The 27593-nt window shown below is 38.8% G+C and overlaps 1 protein-coding gene across 2 annotated transcripts in view; it reads right to left on the reverse strand.

Moving 5' to 3' along the window:
* Positions 1-361: 361 nt before the first annotated feature.
* GLCE (glucuronic acid epimerase) overlaps positions 362-27593 on the reverse strand; it is a 113470-nt gene continuing 86238 nt past the window's right edge. For both annotated transcript variants that reach the window (XM_042941562.1, XM_042941563.1), the window contains exons 2-4: positions 13677-14273; positions 10216-10461; positions 362-4333 (exon numbers count right to left, since the gene is read on the reverse strand). In XM_042941562.1, coding sequence (XP_042797496.1) covers positions 3309-4333; positions 10216-10461; positions 13677-14259 — 1854 coding nt within the window. In that variant the 5' untranslated portion in view covers positions 14260-14273 and the 3' untranslated portion in view covers positions 362-3308. The remainder of the gene's footprint in view (positions 4334-10215; positions 10462-13676; positions 14274-27593) is intronic.

Consider the following 27593-nt stretch of genomic DNA (forward strand, 5'->3'; position numbering starts at 1 on the left):
CAAAGGGCACCCTGATTTTGCTCGTTGCCCTTTCCTCTTCTTCGACTCGGCACCGGGAACTGAAGCCCCCAGGGAGGCACTGTCTCCTCCACAACACCTTTCCTGACCAACCAGAGTCTGGCAGTTTACTTTTCTGAAACTGTTCTGTGGACACTGTGTCCCCCTGTACAATAAACCTCCTAGGGGTAAGACCCACGGGACAGGCCCTTCCCCACTTTGTCTTAAAGGGCCCGATACACCTTTGATGAATATTTACTGCCTAGTTGTCACCGGTTGAACAGAAAATCCTCAGAAATCCACTTGCTGGGCTCAAAAAATCTTAGATTAGAGAAGGAAGAAATCTCCAGAGATATTCCTTTTAAGATAAAAACTTTATTTTACAATTTTATAAAGCAGCTTTACATTAAGCACAAACAATCCATTTACTTTGTATAGAAACAAAATACCTTTCCATCTGCAAAAAATCCAGTTTTGCTGTATAGAAAACTAACATGTGCACATTGTGCTTAAATTGCCAAGTCTGTACAGCTTTACAAAGGACCGCCCTTCAGAAGGGCATCCTGTAAACACTTTATTGCATATTTAACACATGGCATCTAACCCACATGGACAATGGAGGAGAAACAAGAAAAACAATTACAACAAGGATGAAAATAGCAGCTTTCAGTGAAAGTTTGCACACCGACAAAGAAAAGGCCTCTGCCACATCTGGAAAGTTGTGCTTGTGTGTCACTTCTGTATTTGCTCACAGACACTGGGTGGTTTTTGGATGAAGCCTTTATGTACAATAATCCTAAAGGGCCAAACTTGACCTTTATCTGGAAACTTTTGGCTGGTTTTACAACTGAAGTGGCAATAGATTTAATTTAACATCAGAGCTAACTCAAGATGAATGCAAAAAACAAAGACCCATTATCTTGAAACAAAGACAAATCAAAAGAAACAAAACAAAACTAAAATACCTTCCCCATTCTTCTAAGCTGAGAACAAGTAAACGTTTCACATGGTTTAAAACCCTAGAAAACTCTGTAGGTGCTTCGGAACAAAAACGCAATCGATGGTCTTGGGCAGTGTTCCTCCACGTCTGCCCCGCAGATCACCTGCATGAGAATTATCCAAATGCTTGTCAAAAATGCAGATTCTCATGCTTCACGGGCAGATTTAGTGAGTAACCGGCATCTGAATTTCAGGAAGCTCCCAGGTGATGCTGAGGCACCCTGAAGTTTGAGAACCACCAGTATATGCTGGCGGGGCGGTCGCAGGTTCAACTCATCCTCTTAGAAAATTCTGGGACCACGAGAAAAATCAAGTTGCTGTTGCAACGTGGAAGGCAGTGTGAAACCAACAGCAATGAAACAGCAATGCCATTTCTAGATCAAAATGTCTTTCCTTTTTCAGTGGAAAAGGACAGCCACATCGTTAAGGCACTGGTATCTGTCACGGAAGCATACCACGCTGTTTTTGCTGATTCCCTTAGTCTGAAGTACCAGTATGCAAACACAAGGCAGAAGTCTGGACCGCTCTAGATAATAACAGAGAAGATGAAGTAAAAAGGGTTTCCAGATTGGAGAAAGTTTATTTTTTGAGCACTGAAATTAAAAAAAAAAAAAAAAAAGGGAGTCCAGGTATTTTTGTTGAGACATCTAATGTAGAACTACAAAAGTCAAATGCTAGGGGGAAACTGAATAACCCGCAGCTCTTCTGTTGTGGGCAAAATAGAGTTGTGGCCGCATAACTTGGGAGTTGAAGCTTACTTTTCTGTAATGTCGTCTTCAGTGTAGATCTATATTGTTTTCTCGGCTCCTGCTCCCTTTGCCACTAATATGTATACTTTGCCTTTATATTACACTCATACACATGTATATATTTTCTGACTTCTAAGTTGTGTTGGTAGGCTGAGTTCAATTTAAGATGCAGTATGTGGGCAAGTGCCCTCGTGGCTCTTGATGTGCATTTAATACAGGTCACAGACAAATTGCAATTGTGTTTGTCAGACTCAGTCTCCTGAAAGTGTGGGGTCTCGTATTTCAATCTGTGTAAGTTACAGTAGTGACTTGGTGTTCGTCACACACTAGAACAAAAACAGCAAAATCAACCTCGCTTGATATTGACAATGCCGGAAGCCCTCTAGCAGACACTGCCCAGGGTGTGAGGGCTGTGAACCTATTTATGTGAGGTATGGTAGGATATAACACCAAAAGAAAGGTCTGGTTACACACATACAGCAAATGTGGTAGCATCTACCCAACAGCTGAAATAATTTAAAATTAAAATTGCAAAAGAAAAACACTGATGTGCAGAGTCAATGGTCTGGAAAGTTGACAACCAAGAATGACCTAAAAGAAGGGAAAAAACCTGCTATGGTTCTTGTGTGTAGTATCTGACAGAGTACGTTTCTTTACAGAGGGGAAAAAAACCCCTGTAAGGGCAGCGGGAGGGGACTAGCTCCTTAAAGAAAATTTCCAAAATGTCCTCCCAAAACAGATAAAACTCTCAGGTGTAGTCTGAAATGAAATACAGAATTCTAGACAGTGACAAAAAGAAACCATCACAGGGGGAGTGGGGAGGGATAGACTGATTATCAAATCTTTACTGATTGTAGATCGAGTTTCATAAAACAGAATAACATTTTTGTGATTTCTTGTGCAGTCAACAAGTTTCATTTTAGTTGTGCTTACATTATATAACTGTGAAGCCTGAACACTGGCTGTGTTTTTAATTTACATGTTTCAAGAAAACCATACATTCAAAATATTCTCCATATATAACAAATTCAACAAACGCAACACGAAATTTGCCCAGAAATTAATCTATAGAAAAGAAACATCATTTTAAAAAGTTGCACACAGTCCACTATTCAGGCTGCGAGTACACACTTACTGTATTACAGCACATAATTTTTTAAAGTTTGCTTCCAACATAAACATAAATAGTCACATTTTAAGAGAGGCCCATACTAAGTTTTCAGGTAAGCACTAGACAGCTGGCCACTAACAGCCACTTACCAGTGTCTTTCCCAAACCCAGAGGGATGGGACTATCTGTGGAACCGCAGAAGGTGATAAGCAAGGCAAAGTTAAACACCTTTGTTCAGCCATCGACTAACACTTTTCTGCTCCAAGGGCCACCGAGGTTTCAAAACACCCAACCCACAGAATGCAATGATCTCCGACGACTGGTTTCATTTATCACTTTGATGTAATCCACAAAAACCTAGTATACCACCTTTCAAAATGTGCCTATGCTCCGCTGACGTAGAGCCCATAGCTGTGTATGACAGAGGCTGAAAGACGATTTTGGTTCTGAGCTCTAGTTGTGCTTTGCCCTGCTGCCTTTAAGGTAGCTTTTCCACCTCTTGACAAACTCTTTGAAGATTGGGGACTCATCGATGGTGCTGAGTAGCTGCAGCTGATTGATGTGGGTGGTGTGGTAGTCCCAGCGGGCCAGGTTGGGGGCAATGCCGAGCATGAAGTGGCGGAGGTCATAGATGGTTCCTGACCCGGTGTCATACAAGGGGAGCATGGCTTTAAGGGATTCCATACCACGCTCATACAAGGACCTCGCTTCTTTCCCGAGTTTTTCCCCTGCAGTTTCTTTTAAGTCATACAGCCCAATTAAAGAATACATAAAGCCATTTAAAACGAAAGAGCTAGGTGTGGTGGGATATTCTTCATACCAGTCGTGTTTATTCATAAACACAGCCCTAACTCCATGCTGTTCGGACAGAAACTTGTAAGGGGCTGTTGCCCTTAAAGCTGAACTGAGGAATAAATGGTCTTTTGTTAACAGATAGGCCCTGACTAAGGTAGAAATGGCCTGCCCTTGGGCCATGGCCGAGTACCACCCTGGCTCTAAAGACTTGAACCCCTCCCCTAACTTACGGGTCACCATAATTGGCCAGCCACCTTTCTCATCCTGGTTCCTTACCAGCCAATCGCTGGCAGCGAAGAATGCAGCCATGTGGGCTGTGGTAGAGATGGTAATGTTGTCAAGGAAGCCTTTCCCTTTTGCAATCAACCTAACCACCTTTTTGGGCATGATTTTGGTTGGCTTGACAGCTTTTGTGTTGGAAAGACCCACTCCTTTCCTGAGGTCAGTGACCAGGTCCCTTGTGACCGTGCTCCACGAAGTTCTAGGCCCAATGCCATAGTATATGTCTCTTTCTTTAAAAGCAATTAGCTGGGTATTTGAGACATAATGTACAGTGAAGAGCTGATTCTTTTCTGTGGTCTCTAGAACCACGGACACACTTCCATTTGTCAAGAACTTGAGGTCAAATGAAATAATAAAATCTTTTGTGTTCCCCAGTTGCAAGGATACACCTTCACTGGTTTCTGTAGGGGGAAAATATACCAACAGAGACTGGTTAGAATAAAAGCTCTTTGTATTAAAAATAAATCACAATTCCTCCTTGATAACCACTAACCATACAAAATTAGCATTTCGATATTTTGGTTAACCATATCATCATCATCATCATCATCATCATCATCATCATTTTACTGAAGTAACCAAAAACAAATGATACAATTGATGAGCCCATCCATGACGGCTCACGAGTTTCAGGCCTGTCTAGTTTAGCGGGCTAAGAGCAAATGATTAAGGTGTTGTTGATCAAACTGCCTTTTCTAGATCGAATGCTGGCTGGTCGATAATCAATGGCTGCCCTAATATACCCATTCTATAAAGAGAAAAAAATAGCCAAAATAGGCTTAGCACATAATATTGTGAGACGTTAGAAGAATGGCTGCACATGAATTTTTTAATCTAATTAACATTTAGTAAGTATTTACTATGTTCTAAGTGCTTTACTAGTCGCTTTTTTTTTTAATGTTATTTTATTTTTGAGAGAGAGAGACAGAGTGCAAGCAGGGGAGGGGCAGAGAGAGAGGGAGACACAGAATCGGAAGCAGGCTCCAGGCTCCGAGCTGTCAGCACAGAGCCCCACGTGGGGCTTGAACCCACAGACCGTGAATTCATGACCTGAGCCCAAGTTGGACACTTAACCGACTGAGCCACCCAGGCACCCCAGTGCTTTACTGGACTTAACTCACTTAATCTTTGTAACAAGAATAGTGCTATTATTACTCTTACTTTATGGTTGACAAACTGAGACACAGGAAAGTTAAGTAACTTGCCTGATGTACAAAATGTGAAACTCAGGTTGCCTAGTTTGGCTTCACAATACACATTTTTTTTTTTTTAAGTTTATTTTTAAGTAATCTCTATGCCCAACATGGGGCTCAAAGTCACGACCCAGAGATCAAGAGTTGCACACTCTGCCAACTGAACCAGTCAGGCTTCCCTTTACAATATACACTCTTAACTGCTGCTAACTGATGCTGAAAACGATAGGTTTGCTTCCAGATATCTGCTGGAGTTGTGAATAAAATTTCTGAAAATTAAGCAATGGGTTCATGTAGCCCACAAAAAGGGAGGGAAACTGGGGGAGGTCGAGGGGGAAGCATAGAATTAAAACCCCACCAAACCTTGTTTGAACTGTTACTCTACCACCTACTAGCTTTGAGATGTTCAAGACGATATAACTCTTTGAACCTCAGTTTCTTCGCATGTTAAATAATACTTTGCAAGGTAATTGTGAGGATTTAAAAAAAAAAAAAAAAGATAGTGGCTTGGAACAAAGTAAAAATTGATAGTGATTATGATTATTATTACTCTGAAGCCACTGGCCTTCGGAGGCTGATAAAACAGTAACAGCTGTTTTATCTGGCAAATCATCAAATAAGAGATTTCTCTTGCGTATCTACAGTACAATGACAGCTGACTCCCAAAAAGTTGCCTTTCTGAATATGGCTGGTCTAGATCTACCAAGAAAAGAAACAGAGCATATTAAAGAGCAGCAGCAACACGACCACCACCACCAGCAAAAATATACGTACTGCATATTTTATATATGAATTTACACTCCCATGTGTTATCTCACAGGATCTTTATAATAATCTGAGGCCGGTAGAGCAGGAATTACTACTTCCATTTCAGGAACAAAGATATGGAGGCTTTGCAAGGTTAAAAGGTTTGCTCAGAGCCAAATGCCAATTCGTGGTAGAGTAGGGACCAGAAACCAGGATTCCTGGACCCAAGATCAAAGACTATGAAAAAGAAATGGTATTGGAAATGGCATCCTCATGAGCATAATTGCTGGAAGAGTTATTTCTCTCAAAATAGCTACAGAATCAGATCTGCTTTGAGGAGTCCTTTGAAGAAATCTTCCGTATATCACCAGGGGCAAAGATGAAGTGTGGACCCCGTATATCACCAGGGGCAAAGATGAAGTGTGGACAAGAGTAATTAGCCTGGAGAGCCCTAGCATGTGGAGCTGGCTGTTAAACTCTCCCAACACTGGACTCTACCAGTGTGGACATAATTGGTCCGGGGCTCTTAATTATTTCATTTGATGGAACAGACAATCATGGAAATTGTATAAGGAACGAGAACATCTTGATAGACTTACATGTCAAATGATGCTTTGAGTGACTTTTTTTTTTTTAACTTTATTTTTTATTTTTTAAAATTTACATCCAAATTAGTTAGCATATAGTGCAACAATGATTTCAGGAGTAGATTCCTTAGTGCCCTTACCCATTTAGCCCATCCCCCCTCCCACAACCCCTCCAGCAACCCTCAGTTTGTTCTCCATATTTATGAGTCTCTTCTGTTTTGTCCCCCTCCCAGTTTTTATATTATTTTTTTTTCCCTTCCTTTATATTCATCTGTTTTGTCTCTTAAAGTCTTGAGTGACTTTTTAAAAAGGGATTTCAGAAGCATATTTCTAATAAAGATCCATTTTATCTGGAAAAATGTCAACATGCAATCTCTCTCTTTACTAGTTGTTTTCCTACATCTACGGTAAAATGGAATCTGATGCTCAATACAACATTCCCAAAACACTGCAGGGTTCTAAATTGACTGACAAATCACTCAAGTTTAAATTATATTCAGCAGAGAAGACTGTCTTGAGTGCTTATTTTTTCATTCTTAGGGTAATGCCTCATTAATAAGACAATATTATTAAGTATGACCAATTCATTCTCATGAAACTGAATAACAGTGATCCATCTTTAGAAGTCCAAATGGGGGGCTCCTGGGTGGCTCAGTTGGTTAAGTGACTGACTTTGGCTTGGGTCATGATCTCACGATTTGTGGGTTTAAGCCCTGCATTGGATTCTGTGCTGACGGCTCAGAGCCTGGAGCCTGTTTCTGATTGTATCTCCTTCTCTCTCTGCCCCTCCCCCACTTGCACTCTCTTTCTTAACAATAATAAAAATTTTTAAAATTTAAAAAGTCCAAAATGGGAGGAAGCTGAAGAATTATCTATTTTCCTCCCAGAATTCCCTTCTTTCACTTTATCAATATAAATCTAATGAAATGATATGGCCAAAATTACCTGATGTTTCACTATAACAGATTAGTTGATGTCATGGGATATAACCTTTAAAAAAAAAAGACTATTTTCCTAAAACACTATCACCACCAGAGGGAGCTACTGAGCCACACAGAAGAAGAGAAGAAGTCCTAATTCCCAACATAAATCAATCAAACAAAAAATGGTAGTCTTTACAACAATCTTCCAAGTCTTTTAATTCCCAATTTATAGATATACAGAGTGGTTACATAACCTGTCAACACCACTCGGAAGGATCCAAATGGTAGCAAAAGGGATGTGAGTGTGGTTGTGGCAACCACTCTGGAAATACAGCAGGCGAGGTCTGAGCTCTACTGAAGGTATTCTGTACCTAGAGATGCCTACTTTCAATCTATTAGTAGAAAGTTCTGGGTTTCCCATTTTTTGAAATCCATACTCATCCTCTCTCTGAGCAGTTAAGCCTAGGAGTTACTAGAAGTGTTTATTCTTGGTGTATGTGTCCTTTAGGCCAAAAAAGGATGATAAACACTTAAGAACAGTCTTTAAATCAATGTTTTCACATACAACACAAACCATCATCATTCATTCATTTTAATCCACATACTAATAAGCTCAGTGAGAAGAGGCCCTCCCTACTCAGAACCTTGAGGAACAGTGAGAGATAAGGGCCAGGCAGAACAGGAGAAGCTCACAAGAAGTCTGAGAAAGAATGGCTGCACAGAGAGAGGGGAGAAAGTGAGGTCATGCAAATGAAGTGAAGAAAGTACATCAGGAAAGGGAAAGCTAATTTAATTTAATGGAGTATGACAGGTATAGTTTCAGTTCATTCAATTTTAAAATTAGGAAGAGGAACTCAAACATTATTCAACAAACAAAACAATAAAATATGATGTAGACCCATGTTCTGGTTCTTTCTTCTAGAGGATTTTAATTTTATTTCCTTTCAAGGAAAAAAATTAAAGGCCCCAAAAGAAAAACTAAAAGGCCAACAGCATTCAGCCCCTGGTCCTCTGAGACTCACCTCATTGAGGCCAATGTTTCTATACACAAGTTCCAAATTCTTCTCAACAGGGATTCTCTGAATTGATCCCCCAGGAGGTCTATACCCTCTGAAAAGCCTCATCTCCCCATCCTGCGCTTCAAATACAACAGTCTCACTGCTTTGATTTCCTTCTCCTGCGCTGAGCAACAACTTCCATGTAACCCAACTCACTTGCCCTCATAACCTAGATCAAATACACCTCCACGCATGCCCAAGATAGCAAAACAAGCGCCCCATTCCCAATTAGCACACTCCACCAACACGGAGTTCCAACTGTGAGTAGCTTGTGTGCCACTGACAGAGTGTCCCAGAGTTCCCTCCCCCCATATAATGAAAACCACCTTAGGAAGCAGTTCTATCTCTAGCTACGGGCTGCAGAATGAAGAGCTGACGTGAGGGTCCCTCACACAGTATGAGGAGACTTATCTTTTGTATCACCCAGGGCATCCAAAGTGAGCAATGAAATCTACTGCTCTAAATAGAATAGAGTTCAAAAGACCACTCTAGACAACTTCTCAACATTTGAGATCAAGATGAGAGCTGTTTCTCACCCTAATCCAGACAACATTATTAATTAGTGCAAAAGTAAGCTCCTTGGGTACATACAAAAACAAATGTCCTTTTGCTTAGTCTAATCATTTCCTGCTACAATAACCTCTTTGGTATCACAAGCTAAATACTCTTGAACATCTCCACGTACTTTCTCACCAGTCAAGCCTGTGGTTTTACAATAAGCAGAGATGCTCTGTGTACTGGAATATCACAGAATACCATAGGAGAAAAGAAGTTCTAGTCACAATAAAAACTAAAGGTCATTCATTATTTGCACTGCATTAAGCACTCATAAATCCATTACTTAAGGTCATCTAGAATGAGTAGATTTGTATTGTGGCTTTCAAGGTCTGTGAATTACACAGTCATCAATAAAGGACAAGGAGAGAATACAGAAGAGGTCTTATAACCTTTTCTCTCGTTTTATTTACCGACTGCAAGGTTGGTGGGAGGGGGGAATCAGTTCTGTTCTTGACAACATTTCCCCCATAGAGAATTAAGCCTGAGGTGCTAACTGAAATTATTTCATTGTCTTTTTAAGTAATCGACTCATTAATTCTCATGGATATTGATTAGAGGAGAAAAATACATTACATCCTAATTAATGAGACTGTCTTACTAAAAGGGGAAATGTTGCATAAAGTTAATTTGATTTTATAAATGCTTTTATTAATGAAATGGTTTTATATGAAGTTTGAGACAATCTAGTACATTAACAAAACTCAATACGAGAAGCAGGCCTGGTTGCTAATGCTATAATATTTTGAAAAAAAAAAACAACAAAAAAAACAAACAAAAAAAAACCATGCTGGTAAAAACCAGACAAAGGAAAGGATGGCTCTCTATAAAGAAAAATTTCTACCTTAATGCAAAACAGTTTAAAAGTTAAAGAATAAATGCTGCACTGAAATACTAAAATAAACCAATGAGGGTCATTCCTATGGGACATAGATCCCTGGAAGGAGACACATACCATGTAGTAACCTGGATCTTAATATTCAATCTATGGCTTGGTTTTCCACGCAGTTTTTTTTTTTTTTTTTTTTTTAATAACCTTGAATTTTTAGCTGTTCTTTTTCTAGGGATTTCACTTGGGTGACACCATGTTTCTTTATATAGATACAATATAAAGGGTCTGCTAATGTGCTTTTTAAAACCATAAAAGCAATTTTAAAGGAGTTATCAGGTACCATAAATCAACATAAAATTAGCAGACACATATAATAATCATCACTTACCTGGAGTAATGAACTGCTTAACATTGGTGAATCTAGACTTATCAGCCACACTAGCCATAAAGCAGCCCTTTGGCACAGTCCAGTCATTCGGCTTGCTGTTTCTGTCTCTGTCTTCTGCTGTTTCATATACCTCTACATGAGGGGGTTTCTCAGTTAGATTCTTGCTGTAATGACTCAACCCATATTGTGCAATCTGGATTGGGTAGAAATAGCCTTGAGGTCCCCATTGTGTAGATAAAGGTACACCTACAAAATAGAGAGACTAAATAAATAACCACATCTGGACATTTCCAAGCGTATTCTGAACAACGCTCTCCACTGCTTTACCTCTGGGGCACGTTACAGGGTTATCGGCAGCTTTAAAGCTTTGGTATTACGCTACTTTCATAATGATTAAAAACTAGTAATGAGGCAATCAGACATGAAAAACAAAATTGAGGCTTATTCACTCTTGTTCAGTATTTGACAGACAGCAATGCAGTGTAGTAGAAAACCCTTTAAGAACTGATGTTTTACAGAGCTACAGACGTCCCGTTTTCAAAACCCCGTTTCATACATTCGTATTTTGTACAATTTCAATACATGTAGATAATGTTACCACAGGTTTATCCTAAAATATTAACTCTGAAATTTTCTTACATGTTTGTACTTCACATTCAAGTTAGTAACCTACTCCTCTCTCTCTCCAATGTTAAGATGTGGTCTAACTATATCAGCTGATGGTTGAAGTATTTGCTTAAGGAGCCGGGTATGACCAGGCAACTTCAAGTATAAACGCAGTTTGCAATTCTTCTTCATATCCGGCATGTCAAAATGTGACTCTTGAGAATGAGGCGTGTTTTTTAAATGAGTTAAAGTTGTATATCTAACTAGAGATTTCTGACATAATTCATTAATGGATGATCTCTTGTAAAGTTCTAAGCAAAACTTTGAGATGTTTATTAGTGTTTATTTTAGTAATTTTACACGGGGAATACAATAATGCCACATTGCACAGAATATTGTATTGCTGCCTCATGGTCTATGTGTTTAGAAATAAACTCCTTTCTGTAGTTCTAAAATAATTTGATCAACATCAGATGGACATAGCAGAAACCAAGAACCTACAAAACTGTGTGTAGTTTCAAAACAGTTTAAGGAATTAGGAGCTATAAGGGCTAAGAAACCTAGGCTACAGATATGCTTTTAATATAAAGACTGCATCATGAATTGGTGGGGACAAAAGATTATTCAATACATGTGAGGGGAAGAGTCTGAAATTATACCCTGACTTTGTACCATTTACCAAAATATAAATCAATTAAGCTGGCCTAAAAAGCTTGATGTAAAAAACCAAAACCCTAATAAAACTATTAAGAGAAAGTACAGATGAACAGCTGACCACAATGTGGCAATGACTTTCTAACCATAAAAGTAAAAAAAAAAAAAGGTCTGTAAGTTTAGTAAATGAAACTAAAAACTTCCAAAACTAACAAATCATAAGTAAAATGAAAGATAACCAAATTGAAGAAAATATCTTTAATAAGTGCAACAAAGTATTATTAACCTTACTATATATATAAAAGTTCACATAAATATTTTAAAAGCCCACTTAATTAGAGAAAGAGGGAAACAACATGAAGATCATTTTATAATGATTGAAAGCATATGAAAAAGATATCTGACCTCACTAATTGTTATAGAAAGCAAATCATGAGATCCTTTGTAAACAACAGATTAAAAAAAGAAAAACCAATGTTCCTTGGGGCCCCTGGGTGGCTCAGTCAGTTAAGCATCTGACTTTGGCTCGGGTCATGATCTCACGGTTCGTGAGTTCGAGCCCCACGCTGGGCTCTGTGCTGACGGCTCAGAGCCTAGAGCCTGCTTCAGATTCTGTCTCTCTCTCTCTCTCTCTCTCTGCCCCTCCCCCGCTCACACTGTCTCTCTCTCTCTCTCTCTCTCTCTCTCTCTCGCAAATAAATAAACATTAAGAAATTAAACAAACAAAAAAACAATAAAAACAAAAAACAATGTTCCACGATGTCAAGAGCTGGGTGACAAGTGTGCCCTCACACTCTGCTACTGGAAACATGAGTAGTTCAACCTTTTCTGGAAAAAGCAGTGTAACTAAATAGATCAACTTCTATCATTTGAGTGACAGTTTATTTCCTAGGAAACTACTCTTAGAATATAATTAAAACAGCAAATGATTAACTATAAATATCTAGACCATTATGTATAAAAGCAAAAAAAACTGGAAGTGACCTAAGTGGCCAACTAAGGAGAAAGGCTGAACACATTACACATATCATGGCATATTCTCACTATGGATAGTAGTTGTTAAAATATTCGGTAAATATTTAATAACAAGGGGGAATAATCAATATATTTTAGATGAAAAAAGGAGAATATAAAATTGACTACACAGTATGATCTCAATTTATTTAAAAAAACAACAAAAAGATCGGGAAAACACATCAAAATATTAACACCGGTTATGGGTGCTTTTTACTTTTTCTTTAGCATCCAAACATCTATTACTTTTATACATTTTACATAATTTACATGAAAGGGTTTGACGATGGGTATCTCTGAAATCTCTAAGAAAATATTACCACCCTGGACACTGTATGGTTAAGTATCATTACAACTATGTTAAAACATAGACCTAGGTACAAAGACCTCCAGAGAATATACAAAATGGTAACAATTATCTTGAAGTGGTATGAATATAAGTGAATTTGGCCCTTCCCTCTTCTGAACATTAGGTAAAGATATTATAAAAAACTTAAAATATTGTATGAAAATCACTTTTTAATAGAATGAAGAAAATAAAATAAAATAAAACTAAGCAAAGCAATCTGAAAACACACTAAGTTCTTTCCTCGGGTTAAATGATGTATTTTAAAGTCAAATTCAATTTGGCTTTCAGATCCATCTTAGGTTTGACATACAAATTCCAAAATGTACTAATGACACTCATAACGAGCTCCTACTGCATCAGGTTTTAAAGACAATATGCAATAGACTATAGGAGTGTAGCGTAAACGTTCAGAGAAAATGGTGTCTTGTTCTGAGGACTTTAAACCTCCATCCAGAGATGACACCTGGCTAATCTGGTAGTAAGACTGCATTGGTACATAGGTCTATTGGTCTCCTCTCCTAGGGCACTAACTGCATATTTTAATGCAAAATTTTTGGAGATGCTGTGCCCTTACTTTAGAGGTGATAATTTTAGATTCTGAGGCGGGTTCGTGGAATAATCCTATTTGATCAGGTATCATCTCGCAGCCCCCATATCACATCATCTAGAATGATGCCTCAGGTTTAGACTTAACCCGGTCCTCCTTGCGACGTCAGAGTGATGAATGGTCTCCTGACAGTAAGCTATGTATGTACTTGCTATATCATTAACACCTACAATTTCTTATTCCTCAACACAATCAAGATAGAAAAAGGCAGTGGAGCAGACAGATACCAACCTTCAACCCCACTTATGCACTTGACTCTGTCTCGGACTTCCACATTGTAGCCTTCAAAGGACATAAACACGCCATCAGGGTGATAAGGGGCTCTCTGTGCATAGACTTTGGAATAGCTATGAGAGAATTCAAACCGATCGTAGCCATCATACTGAACCACCTTTCCATATACGTCAAAATATTTCTCTACCCAAGTGAATGGAAGAAAGACTTCATTCCCCTCTCTTCTCCCTTTAATTGTGTGTTCATCATTTATGAGACAGTCAATTTCTTCGTATTTGAGCCCTAACACCTTGCTTCCCCCATTGCTGTTGAAGCTCCCAACAACAGGGGGTGCTTTCTGCTGTTCCTGAGGGAATGCCTCCTCAGACTGCTTGGCCATGTGGTTCACATAGTTGTTACTCTCAGATGCTGCTGCTCTTTTTTCTAATCCATCCACTCTGAAGCCACTACTCAAGTGCCGTGGAAACTGGATCGCTTTATCGCTGGAACATTTATTCCACAAAAGTACCGTGACCAAAGTGAAGAGTGTGCAGATGATAATCAAAGTCTTATAGTTGACCCGAGCTGCCAAGCAACGCATATTTCAGACCATACCTATGGAGGCAAGAAGAAAAATTCATGCAAAGCTGTACTGCAGACATTTCATAGGATAAGGTTTTCCTTAGTTTTTTATATTGAACCACATTAGGGCAATTTTATTCACTGCAGTAATCTGATCAGATTTAAAATGACTAACTCAAACTTCTCAGCAGAGACAAAGAAAAGGCAAGAGGAGCTTCCCCCTCTTAAAATACTTAGCACGATCCTCTAAAGTAGAGATTCTCAAACTTTCTGTTTGTGGCTCTCTTGGTATCTTACTAATTGTTTCAAAGTCCCTAGGCCAAAAGAAATACCTGACAGTTCCATTTATTAAGTCCTTGGGCCCAAATAGCTTAATACATTATTTTTGTCTGAACAAGTTAGTAGCTGTCGGAAAAAACACAGCGGTTTTTGTAAAGGTAAAAACACTGATATCCATGCTGCCAAACCCAACAGTGAATTTTCGGTGCCCCTCCTACTTGCTCTCTCGGCAGCGTGAATAGTCAATGACTCTTTCCTACTGGAAACACTTTCTTCTCATGGCTTCCGGGGCACCATCCTCTCATGGATTTCCTTGTACACCACTGGCTGCTCCTCCTCAGTCATCTCTGACCATTCTTTCTCATCTCCCTGAACCGTAAGTGTTAGCGTGCCTTAGGGTCTCAGGCCTCATACCCCTTCTTGACCTCTATTCACTCCTAGGCGATCTCACCCAATCCCATGGCTTGAAATACACTTTATATGCTAACTACTTTCACAATTTCCTCTCTAAGCCAGAACTTTCTCCAGAACTAGAGGCACATACATCTCAGTACCAATCCAAGTAGCTGACATCTTTACTTGGAGACCAAATGAACTTTTGAAACACCCCAAACTTAACTCCTCATCTTTCCCCCCATCTGTTTCTCTTTTCCTATTGCTCAGGCCAGAAACCTCTACTCCTTTCTTGCTCACCCCATATCCAATCAGTCAGGAAATGCTGTTGGCTCTACCTTCAAATTATACCCAGAATCTGACCTCTTTTCACCAACTCCACCATTACCACCACATCAGAGCCACTGCCATCTTTCACTTAGAATACTACAATGATGTCCAAACTGGTCTCTTCTTATTTCTATCCTTGCTCTACTATTCTACCCCAAGTCTGTTCTCAACATAGCCATTAGAATGATGCTTTTTTTTTTTCAGTTTATTTATTTTGAGAGATACAGAGATAAAGTGAGTAGGGGAGGGGCAGAGACAGAGAGAATCCCAAGCAGGCTCTGCACTGTCAGTGCAGAGCCCGATGTAGGGCTTGAACTCACAAACCACGAGATCATGACCTGAGCCGAAGTCAAAAGTCGGATGCTTAACTGGCTGAGCCGCCCAGGTGCCCCAGAATGATGCTTTTAAATTGTAAGCCAGATCATGTCACTCTAGTCACAATGGGAAAGGAATCTGATGCTGTTGCCATATAATACACTAGCCAGTTGTGACTGCAATTAAATAGTCCCGAATTACCTGTTGCTGAGGTCACTGGGAACTATGGAAAATTATGGGATTAGTCTCCTTAGTGTTTGCTACAGTAGCTCTATAATTCATTTTATGGTGTAAATCCACAACTACTTATTTTACTGTTTGAAATTATTCATCCCCTTTTTTCTTTCCACAAACCCTTTTGGGAGCGATGAGATTTTTTATGTTGTTATTATTTTTTTTTAATGTTTATTCATTTTTGAAAGACAGAGAGAGACAGAGCACAAGCAGGGGTGGGGCAAAGAGAGAGGGGGACACAGAATCAGAAGCAGGCTTCAGGCTCTGAGCTGTCAGCACAGAGCCTGATGTGGGGTTTGAACCCATGAACCGTGAGATCATGACCTGAGCTGAAGTCAGATTCTTAACCCGACTGAGCCACCCAGGTGCCCCACAATGAGATTTTTTCAAAAAAAAAAACCCAAAATGAAAATGTTTAATGAGAAATTAGACAATAATTTTTTATTTTTTAAAGAAAGGTGATGGTGAGGGGCACCTGGGTGGCTCAGTGAGTTAAGCATCTGACTTTGATTCAGGTCATGATCTTAATGGTTTGTGGGTCTGAACCCCTGCATCTGACTCTCTGCTGTCAGCACGGAGCCTGCTTCAGATCCTCTGTCCCCCCGCTCTCTCTGTTCCTCCCCAGTTTATGCTGTCTCTCTCAAACATAAATAAATTTTTAAAAAAAGAAAGCTGATGGTGAATGTGTAATTCTCTATCTATCTATCTATCTATCTATCTACAGCTTGAATTCATGACCCCAAGATCAAGAGTCACATGCTCTACCAACTGTGCCAGCCAGGCACCCTCACTCATTTAATTCCAAAAGAAGGTGCCTTTGAGTTCTTATATGTCTAAAATCAACTTCAGTCTGCTCTCTCCTTTGATTTATAGTTTGGCAAGATATAGAATCCCTGGTTACACATTATTTTCTTTTGAAAAGTTGTAGGCAATGTTTTATTGTCTTAAAGCATTAAGAACTACTGATGAGAGGGGCGCCTGAGTGGCCCAGTTGGCTGGGTGTCCAACTCTTGGTTTAGGCTCAGGCTCACAATCTCGCAGTTTGGGAGATTGGGCCCTGAGTTGGGCTCTGTGCTGGGAGCGCGGAGCCTGCGTGGGATTCTCTCTCTCCCTCTCTGTCTGCCCCGCCCTTGCTCACTCTCTCTCAAAATAAAGAAATAAACTTAAAAAAAAATTTTTTTTTAAAGAATTACTGATGAGAGGTTTGATTTCAATTTGATACTTGTCACTTTGTACATGAATTTCCTCTGGATCTTTTATCTTTAGAATTCTGCAGCTTCCCAAGAATGTATTGCATTATGATATTTGACTCACTATTTCAGCACTTGTTGTGCCCTTTCCATCTGAAAACGTGTGTTCTCCAATTTTTGTTTAATGCGTGAAGTTCTCTTCCTACAGCCCTGAGTATATTAGAGTTCCTTTCTGGTTAAGTTCTCTCTGATTAGCTCTATTTTCTCCAGTAGCAATTTTTCTGGTTATTTTAGTCTTTCACGCCATCAGTTTTCCTCACATGCCTGGTGATCTTTGGTTACTCATTCTCATTTACATCTGAATGATTCATTTTAGCCAACACAGATTTCCTCTATCATTGTGAAGATGGTTTGATTTCTGGTCGGACTGCTCTCCTGAGGAGGGCTCTGTGTGGGGTAGGTACAGGCTGACTGGCAGTGTTCCTTTAGGATGCATGGGTGGGGACCAGCAGACCTGCTAAATACCAGAATAAAGATGGCTTTTTTCCCTTTTGTTCTGGAGATATAACTTGTACTTTAAAAGCCTTAGCTTTTCCCAATTTCTCTAAACAAAATCTGTTTGATGTTTTGCCTGGGGTTTGTGCCTGCTATCAATAGTCTAAGTGCAGGGAGGAGAGCGGTAAGGAGAAATGAGAGCCTTCTAGTACTTGAGCAGAGACCCAGAAATCTGTTCAATTACCACTCTTTGGTAGCCTTCCTATTTATTGTTATTGGTTTCTTCATTTCTTATTTCTATACATTTTATTTCAGTAGGGCATCAGGAGGGAAAGTAGGCAAAGACAGGGTTTTGGTCCATTTTGGAAATCATACACAGATTTAAGAGCCAGAATGCAATAACACTTTATCATCCACATTATTACTATTCGAAAATGTACTGAATGCTAAAAAACCAAAGCGTGGTACAAGCGAACCTTTAGAAGTCATATATTTACAAAGGATTTCCTTGTATTATAGTACCAGCAAACCAACACACTAAATGGCGTTTATTTTTAAAAAGAAGTCCTTTGTTAAAAACACTTATGTGTCAACATTTCAATCATCTGTCAGCTCTACCTAACATTTAGACCAATTAAAATAGAAATATACAGATTTTATCCCATCTTTGAGAAGTGCCCCTTCCTTCACGACTCAAATGAGAGTAAACCCGCCTATGGAAGTAAGCTACCATTATAATGAGATGCATCATGGGAAAACATGGAAAAAATAAAAATAAAAAACTTTCAATAATCTTTATGCACGGATTTTGTTATCTGATCCCATTAACAAAAGCAGTGAGGGCTTCTTAGAGAAACGGATGATTCCAGGTGTAGGTCCTTGTCATGCCAGAAAATAAAGAAAACTTAAAAGTATCAATGGGTTCATAATCCAGGGGATCAAAAAAAAAGCAGTAGGAGAAAGATAAAATGAGATTAGAAACACCGATAATGTTGAAACTGAAAGATATGTTGAAGGTTCACTACATTATTCTCTATACTTTCGTTTGTTTGAACACTTCTGTTAAAGAAAAAGAATAGTATCATAGCAAAAAATACAAGACAAGAATCACCCTGAAAGGTCCCTTTCCCCATTAGTCAAAGTTGTGAGAATTATGACTGATCATAACTGAAACACACTGAAACCAGAAAAATCTGAGCCTACAATGATACTCAAAAAGGAGAAAGCCAGAAAAAAACACTAATGTCATGTTCTGACTGGGCTGGTGAAAACTGGTAACTAAATGAAAGAATTTATTTATCTATCTGGCCTTGTAAGAGAAGAAGTCAATAGCCCCAGAAAATAAAGAATTCTGTTACAGAAAAAGGGTGGCTAATGATGTAGAAGAAAATTTTTTAAAACATCAGAAAATTTGCATTGTGATCCCTCACAAAATTTACTAATTTAGACAAGTATTATATTCAGGTATATGTTTGACAGGAACCTAGTGATTCATAGTACTCAAGGTAACACCAAATACATTATTTTCTAGTAGCAAGAGGAAAAAGTTGAGACTCTACAATGAGAGGATCAGATTCATTACCCTAATTCAGTACTCAAATGCAGTCTCATTAATGCTGACTCATCCAGGTACTGTGGCTTTTGATGAGTTAAAAGAAAAAGTAAATAACCTATTATATATCCCAGCTAAAAATGTTTAACATGATCTCTGGGCTTTACAATTTGACTTGTAACTAATAGGATATACAAGAGACAGAGGAACAAATTAAATGCAGATGCAACCAGACAAATCTAGAAGGCAAGACGTCCTGCCGGAGAGCTGGCCCTGTCCCTTTAATAAGCCAGTGGTATGAAAAGGAAAAGGGGACTAGGTCAAATTTTTTGGGATATGACAACCAGATGTGAGACATAGTCCCTCCCTGGGAAATCAGACTGTGGACTTGATAAGACATGAAGACAGAAGAACATACAGAGATTGTAAATTGGAAAAAGGAGCTTACAAACAGCACACACAGAATGATCTCACTTTAGTAAACAATGCATACATAGGTCTTTATTTTCTCACTTCCCATGAATATATTTACTGGTTTTTTTTAAAGCATTAAAATAGAAAATTAAGGTCAAAGCCACTTTTGTTAAAATATTAAAGTAAATCTAAAATTTAACTTTAAAAATGTCTATAAATATAGTTTTCGAAATAGGCACGGACGTCTCTTCAGGCGAGAGGGGAAATATGGGAAAAAGAAGGAAGATGGAAAAAAAGAAAACCCTGAGTACCGACATGCACTATTTATTAACTACTAAATAGATTTACCTAAAGGTAAACATGATGATTTTATTATAGTGTTGCTCAGATTATAGAAAACTAAGCAGAAACTTCAAAATTTCAGAAAGTATACTGCACTGACATTTTGCTAGTGCAATAACAACGGTACTTGTAACAGCCCAAACCAGGGTTTTCTGCTGACTGTTGATAAGCTTCCTACTTACTTTGAAGCTTTTGCCACATCTATAAACCAGATTAACCTTTCAAGTTAAAAAAAGAAAAAAAAGTTTTAAACAAATCAATGAATTCCAAAACCTTGAAACCTCATCTACTGCAGGTCCTAAAGATTTATTTCATTAGAAACATTATCCAATAAAAATTGGTTTTAGTACCTTTGGAGACCTAAAACAGAAAATAACATTCAGTAAGCATCATAAAGAAACGGGAATAATTTCTCTGCAGAAATGGTCAAAAATTAGGGAAAACAAAATACGCCTTAGTTTTCCTTTGGGAAAGCAAATTGTTCTCTTCTAAAACGATTTGCAATTCTAAGAACTCTTGTGTGATACTTTACTGAAATTAAATTCATTTTTCTAACTGAATATTTCAAGTAACCAAGTCATTCAGTAAACATTAAATCATGGATATCACCATGAGTTTTTAAAATATGAAGGTCATATTTCAGATAAGAACATTTAAATAAATTTGTAGAAGATTTCATTGAAAGAAATTTTCTTCCTCTGAATAATGCAGACCAAGGCTTGCCTGATCATTATTTTCTCTTATTTACTCACATATCTAACAATTTGTATTTCTCTGGTACCAAGTAAGTAGGAAGAAAAGTAGTTGTGCAATATATAAACTAACTGACTTGTTCAATCAGCATCCGTTCAGCACCTACTATGTAGCAGGTGAGGCACTACTTCTGTCCCTAAAAGCCAGATTACTGGGAGATATGTGCACAAAAACGGTAATGCTGAGATACCAACCGAAAAAAGTTACACAGGATCCTACACAGAGGAGGCGGCCTGTAATTCCCCCTTAATGTTTTAAGGTGTTAAGGAAAGCTTTAAGGTGGAATGAATAGAATACTGACAACTAAGCGTACTCCCAGATCAAGTACCTGAACTTGCCATGCCCTCTGCCTGGCACCGTTTCCCCAGATATCATTTGGCTTGCTCCCTTACTTCTTCAGGTCACTGCTTAAGTGTTAATGTATCAGAGAGGGCTTCCCTGACCACCTTATCTAAAACAGCACTTCTTACCCCAACAGTCTCTAGGTCTTTACTCAGCTTTACTCTTCTTAATAGCATTTATCATACTTGATATCATACATATTAAGCTTATTATCCATCTCCGGAATCTAAGTTCCATGAGGGCTGGGTTTTGCTTCTCTTGGTCACTGCTGGATCCCCAGTGCCTAGAAATATGTCTGCTTCACACTAGGCATTCAATAGAGATTTGCTGAATGAACAAATATTGTTAAGTATGCAATTTTAAAAAATGATAGACAACTTTGTTTTCTTTCCCATATTTGGGTATTCTGAAATCATAATCCAAGTAAAAATGAACGTAACTGAGACAACAGAATATGGACTGTGATGCTGTATACTGGCCAACTCTTTAAAACAGATTTACAACTTAATTACTCCTGTTAGAAATGTTCCATCTGTTTACTGCTTGATAGACCAAGACTTAAATTACACAGTCAAATGGTTAAGTACTCTGTGACAGCTCTAACACAAAAGAGAAATGCCTAATATTTTTCGTGGTCAGGACTCTTCCAGTAATGTAAAACAGTATTCTCACTATAAAGAACAAAGTGAGAAGGTAACTTTGCCATCCTATTTTTTAAAAATATCAAAGTTAAGGGCTCCTGGGTGGCTCAGTCGGTTGAGCATCCGACTTCGGCTCAGGTCATGATCTCGCGGTGTGGGAGTTCGAGCCCCGCATCGGGCTCTGTGCTGACAGCTTGGAGCCTGGAGCCTGCTTCCGATTCTGTGTCTCCCTCTCTCTGCCCCTCCCCTGCTCGTGCTCTGTCTCTCTCTGTCTCAAAAATAAATAAAAACATTAAAAAAACTTTAAAAAAATATCAAAGTTAAAATAATCTCTGATACAACTGGCTCACGATGCTTCAAGTAAGATTATACCTCTAGGCAAATATCCCCAAGAAATTGAGTAGGGGGTATGCAGTACACAGGCATACCTTGGAGATATTGTGAGTTAGGTTCTAGAATAGTGCAATAAAGCAAGTATCAAAATACAGCAAGTCAAATAAGTTTTTTATTTCCTAGTGCATATAAGTTTAATAGAGTACACTGTTTAATAGACTAATATGCTAAATAGACTATAACGCAGTCAGTATATTAAGTGTGCAACAGCATTATGTCTAAAAAAGCAACGCACATACCTTAATTAAAAAATAATGCTAAAAAGTGCTAACCATCATATAAGCTTTCACTCATAATCTTTGTACCGGTGGAGGGTCTTGCCTCGATGTTGATGGCTGATCAGGGTGGTGGGTGCTGAAGGGCAGGGTGGCTGTGGCAATTTCTTAAAATAAGACAACAGTGAAGTCTGCCGCATTGATGGACTCTTCCTTTCACGAATGATTTTTCTGTAGCACGTGATGCTGTGTGACAGCATTTTCCCCATAGTAGAACTTCTTTCAAAATTGGGAGTCAATTCCCTTAAACCCTGCCACACTGCTTTATTAACTTACTTTATGTCATATTCTAAATCCTTTGTTATTTCAACCGTCTTCACCAGAAGTAGATTCCATCTCAAGAAACCGCCTTCTTTGCTCACCCATGAGAAGCAGCTCCTCATCCATTAAGTTCTATCCTGAGACTGCAACCATTCAGTCCCATCTTCAGACTCCACTTCTAATTCCAGTTTTCTTGCTATTTCTACCACACCTGTAGTTAGTTACTTCCTCCACGCAAGCCTCAAACCCTTCAAAGTCCTCCATGAGGGTTAGAATCCACTTCTTCCAAACTCCTGTTAATGTTGGTATTTTGACCTTTTCCCAAGAATCATGAATGCTCTTAATGGCATTCAGAATGCTAAATTCTTTCCAGAAGGCTTTCAATTTACTTTGTCCAGATCCATCAGAGGAATCACTACAGCAGCTATAGCCTTTTAAAATGTATTTCTTAAAATAATAAGACTTACAAGTTGAAATTACCCCTTGACCCATGGGCGGTAGAATAGTTGTTGTGTTCGCAGGCATGAAACAACATTAATCTCATCGTATACTTCCATCAGAGCTCCCGGGTGACCAGGTGCAACCGTCAATGAAGTTATATTTTGAAAGGCATCTTTTTGTTCCAAACAGCAGGTCTAAACAGTGGGCTTGAATATAAAATTCAGTAAATCGTGTTGTAAATAGATGTGTTGTCATCCAGGCTTTACTCTTCTATATAGACCATAGGCAGAGTAGATTTAGCATAACTGTTAAGGGCCCTAGGACTTTCATAATGGTAAATGACCACTGGCTTCAACTTCAGGTCATGAGCTGCGTCAGCCTCTAACCAGTCAGCCAGCCTGTCCTTTGAAGCTTTGAAGCCAGACGCTGACTTCTCTCCAGCTATGAAAGTCTCAGATGGCATCTTCTTCCAATATGAGGCTGTTTCATCTACACTGAAAACCTATTGTTTACGATAGCCACCTTCCTTAATTATCTTAGCTGATATTCTGGATAACTTGCTGCAGCTTCCGTATCAGCACCTGCTGCTTCACCTTGCACTTTTATGTTATGGAGACCTTTCCTTATACCTCATGAATCAACCTCTACTCTCTTGCTCCAACTTTTCTTCTGCAGCCTCCTCACTTCTCAACCTACGTAGAATTGAAGGGTTAGGGCCTTCCTCTGGATTAAGCTTTGGTTTAAGGAAATGTTGTGCCTGGTGTGATCTTTGTTTCAGACCACTAAACCTTTCTCCGTATCAGCAATAAGGCTATTTCGCTTTCTTATCACTCTTGTGTTCACTGGAGTAGCACTGTTAATTTCCTTTAAGAGCTTTTCCTTTGCATTCACAATGTGGCTAACTGTTTGGCGCAAGAGGCCTAGCTTTTAGCCTCTCTTTGCCTTCAATGTGTCTTCCTTACTGGGCTTAATCATTTCTAGCTTTTGATTTAAATGAGACATGTGTGACTCTTAACTTTCACTTGAACACTTAGAGGCCATTGCAAGCTTTTAATTGACCTAATTTTGATACTGTTGTGACTTAGGGAATAGGGAGGCAAGGAGAGGAAGAAACAATGGCCAGTCCATGGAGCAGTCAGAACACATGCAACATTTATTAAGTTAGCTGTCTTATATGGGCAGGGTTCATGGAGCCCCAAAACAATTATAAGATTAAGATCAAAGATCACCATAATAAGTAGATAACATTTAAAATATTGCAAGAGTTACCAAAATGTGACACAGAGACAAGAAGTGAGCGAATGCTGCTGAGACTCACAGACTTGCTCGATGCAGGGTTACCACAAACCTACAGTTTGTGAAAGACAAAACAACAAAAAACCAAAACTGCAATATATGAGAAGTGCAATCAAGCGAAATGCAAAATGAGGTATGCCTGCCTATATTACATGATTCACATTTTACAGATGAAGGGACTAGGATATCATAGCCCACAAGAGATTCACTAAAGAGGACAGGAACAAAGCCAAGAGAGATGAGAACTTAAACATGGTTAAACATTGTGTTCTTTCTTATTTTACGGATGATGAAACAAACAGGCCTTGTAATGTTAAATAATTTACCCTAAGTTACATGATTATTTGATGGTTCACTTGAAATTTGAACTCAAGTTTGTTTGTCTGACTCCCAACCCTGTGCTCTGACAGGTCATAAGGTATCTTTGAGCAGTTATACATTATATTCCAGAAGCTGAATACTATCCTTCCCCAGAAGATATTCTAATTTATAACAGGTTACCCCATTGTGAATTGAACTCGGCCATCAATGGGTCTTATTCTAGACAGAGCTGAATTTTGATCTTCAATCAATAATTTGCATCGGTAAAATACAATTTTAGGAAAAGTTATTCTAAAAGTTTATTAGTATTTTTGAATGAAACTACCAGAATTTTGAATTTTCTTCAAATCTAACAGTATAATTATATGACATATTAATATCAGAATAGAAATGAGTCAGAATTATGAATATTTATGTATATATCATCCAATAAAGCTATCTGCTCTCCACATTAGAATAATTAAGCCCATGAAAATAGGATCCCCATTGCCCCCACAAATCTAGCAACAGCTCACAAATGCATTACAATACCTCATCTCTGCTAATAATTATTATGATATACTGGGATCACTTGTCCAAGCAAAACCTTTCTCTAGAGATAGGAATGGAGCTTAGTAACAGTTTTATCAGTCCACGTTAGTTTGAGGCTCTGAGAATAATGTCGTAACACCCCCAAGGTGGCAGCATATAAGAAGTGTGACTAGCATTAATATAAGAAGTTAGAGTACAGGGGCACCTGGGTGGCTCAGTTGGTTAAGCATCCGACTTCGGCTCAGGTCATGATCTCGCCGTCCATGGGTTTGAGCCTCGTGTCATGACAGCTCAGAGCCTGGAGCCTGCTTCCAACTCTGTGTCTCCCTCTCTCTCTGTGCCCCTCCCCTGCTCTCGTTCTACCTCTCTCTGTCCCTCAGAAATAAATAAACGTTAAAAAAAAATTAAAAAAAAAAAAAAAGAAGTTAGAGTATAACAAAGTAGAAATCTTAAGTCTTATTGGGCATCATGGCTGTGTTGTGGCCCAGAAAGAAGAGAGAAAGGCAAAAGAAGGGCAAAAGAGGATATCTCTCAGTAGAACATCTTACCCACTTATGGGAAGTACTCCACAAATATTAAATCAGAAAGTGCCTAACTCAGTCACACTGATCTAGTCACACATAAAACCACAGTGTTTATGGTTGCATACATTTTCAATTTAATCTATTGGCTTGTGTAACCTACGTGGCAACCTAGTCTTCCCACAGTCTATAGCTTGTGCTAAAAATTATCACTAACTAGCAATCACTGATGGGTAGGTCAGTCATGCCACCTCATCTATCCTCAAACCTTCATGGGACATACTTAGGCTTAAAACAAACAAACACCAAATTACATTTGAATGAGAAAGGAAGTTTGCTGATTTTTGAGGGGGTAGGGGGAAAGGCTACAGGGAAAGGAAACATTTAAAGACCAGTTTTACTATATGCCAGGTGCTATACATATTTCAGTTACTGAAATCAAACCCTAAGCAGGAGTTCTTGTTACCACCATCATATAGCTGAAGAAACTCTACAGAAGACAAATTATTAGCAAGCACACAGTGGGATTTAAACCTAGATTTATCTGGCTTCAGAGTGTTAGGTTCTTCTTATCATAGCACAATAGCCTATTATCTGCTTCCAAATCACTATTTACTTTCTCACCAACTAGATGAAGAGTAGAATGATTTGCTCTTAGTTTGTGCAGACATCTTAAACTACTGACACTATGCAGCAACTTTTGAAACTAAAAATTGTTTCTGAAAAGAGGTTCTAAATGTATTCAGCTTAATTCTCCCTAACATTGAAAGCAATAATATAAAGAACTAGGGCAGCAGTGTTTTTTAAGGAGCAAAGAGCAGCAGCTTTTGTACCCAGAAGAGTTGAACAGCTATAGTGTAGCTAAAATGTTCTTTGAAGTGCTGTATAATATTTAACTAAAAAAACTGCTTCTTATGAGCAATGTGTCAAACTCAGCATATGTTATGTAAATAAATCAGTTCAGAAAGGAGTCCTAGGCTTCTCCAGCTGTGTAACATTTCTCCCCTCATTAGGAAAGCAAGAGAAAGAAAACCTAATGATGTGTTTACCCTGCATGGCTCATGCATACGGGGATTTTACAGTACAGATTGGTGGAACTATCCTAAGAAGTTCTACAGAATAGATGCTAATAACTTTTTATCAAGTTTGATGCACCCCTGCAAAACAGAAATGACAGAAGGGGAAAAGTTCATCAAGTTGCTTGCTTATAGCAATTTTAAAGGTATAAAGGTATAAAGATAGAGTCTTTGGCCATGCAGAAAGTATGTGGAAGAAATCATATGTGGACATTGGCCCCAGATGATTTATATATATATACATACATACATATATACAAGTATATATATACAAGTGTGTGTGTGTGTGTGTGTGTGTGTGTGTGTGTGTGTATAATTTGAGAGAGAGAGACAGAGAGGGAATGAACGAACAGGGGAGAGAGGAAGAGGGAGAGAGAGAATCCTAAGCAGGCTCCATGTTTGGCATGGAGCCTCAATCCCCAGATCTTGAGATCATGACCTGGGCTGAGATCAAGAGGCAGATGCTCAACTGAGCCAGCTGCCCAGTGCCCTTAGAATGCAGTGTTGAGTTACTTCACAAGTAATGCAGAATGTATCACTTTGGGAAAAAAATGATTAAGGGAATGTGCTAAAAGGATCATGTGAGAACAATCTGCCAGGCTGTTGGGCTGTACTGTGAATTCTATTTGCTAGCCGAGTTTGTGTTTTTCTAATGTTTACAATAAAAAGAAACATCCAATATACTGGCCTTCTGATATTATATAATCTTTTGCAATTAAAAAGACATTGTAAGATTAGCACCCCTATTTTAGATTTCTCTGAATAAACAGTTAACAGAAGTGCAGGGCAGGAGACAGGGAAAGTGGGACCTTTATAAGAAGGGAAGGAGAGGGGCGCCTGTATGGCTCAGTTGGTTAGGCGTCTGACTTTGGCTCAGATCATGATCCCGCGGTTGGTGGGTTTAAGCCGTGCGTTAGGCTCTGTGCTGACAGCTTGAACCTGGAGCCTGCTTCAGATT

This window comes from Panthera leo, chromosome B3 (genome assembly GCF_018350215.1).
Source record: "Panthera leo isolate Ple1 chromosome B3, P.leo_Ple1_pat1.1, whole genome shotgun sequence".
NCBI lineage: Eukaryota > Metazoa > Chordata > Mammalia > Carnivora > Felidae > Panthera > Panthera leo.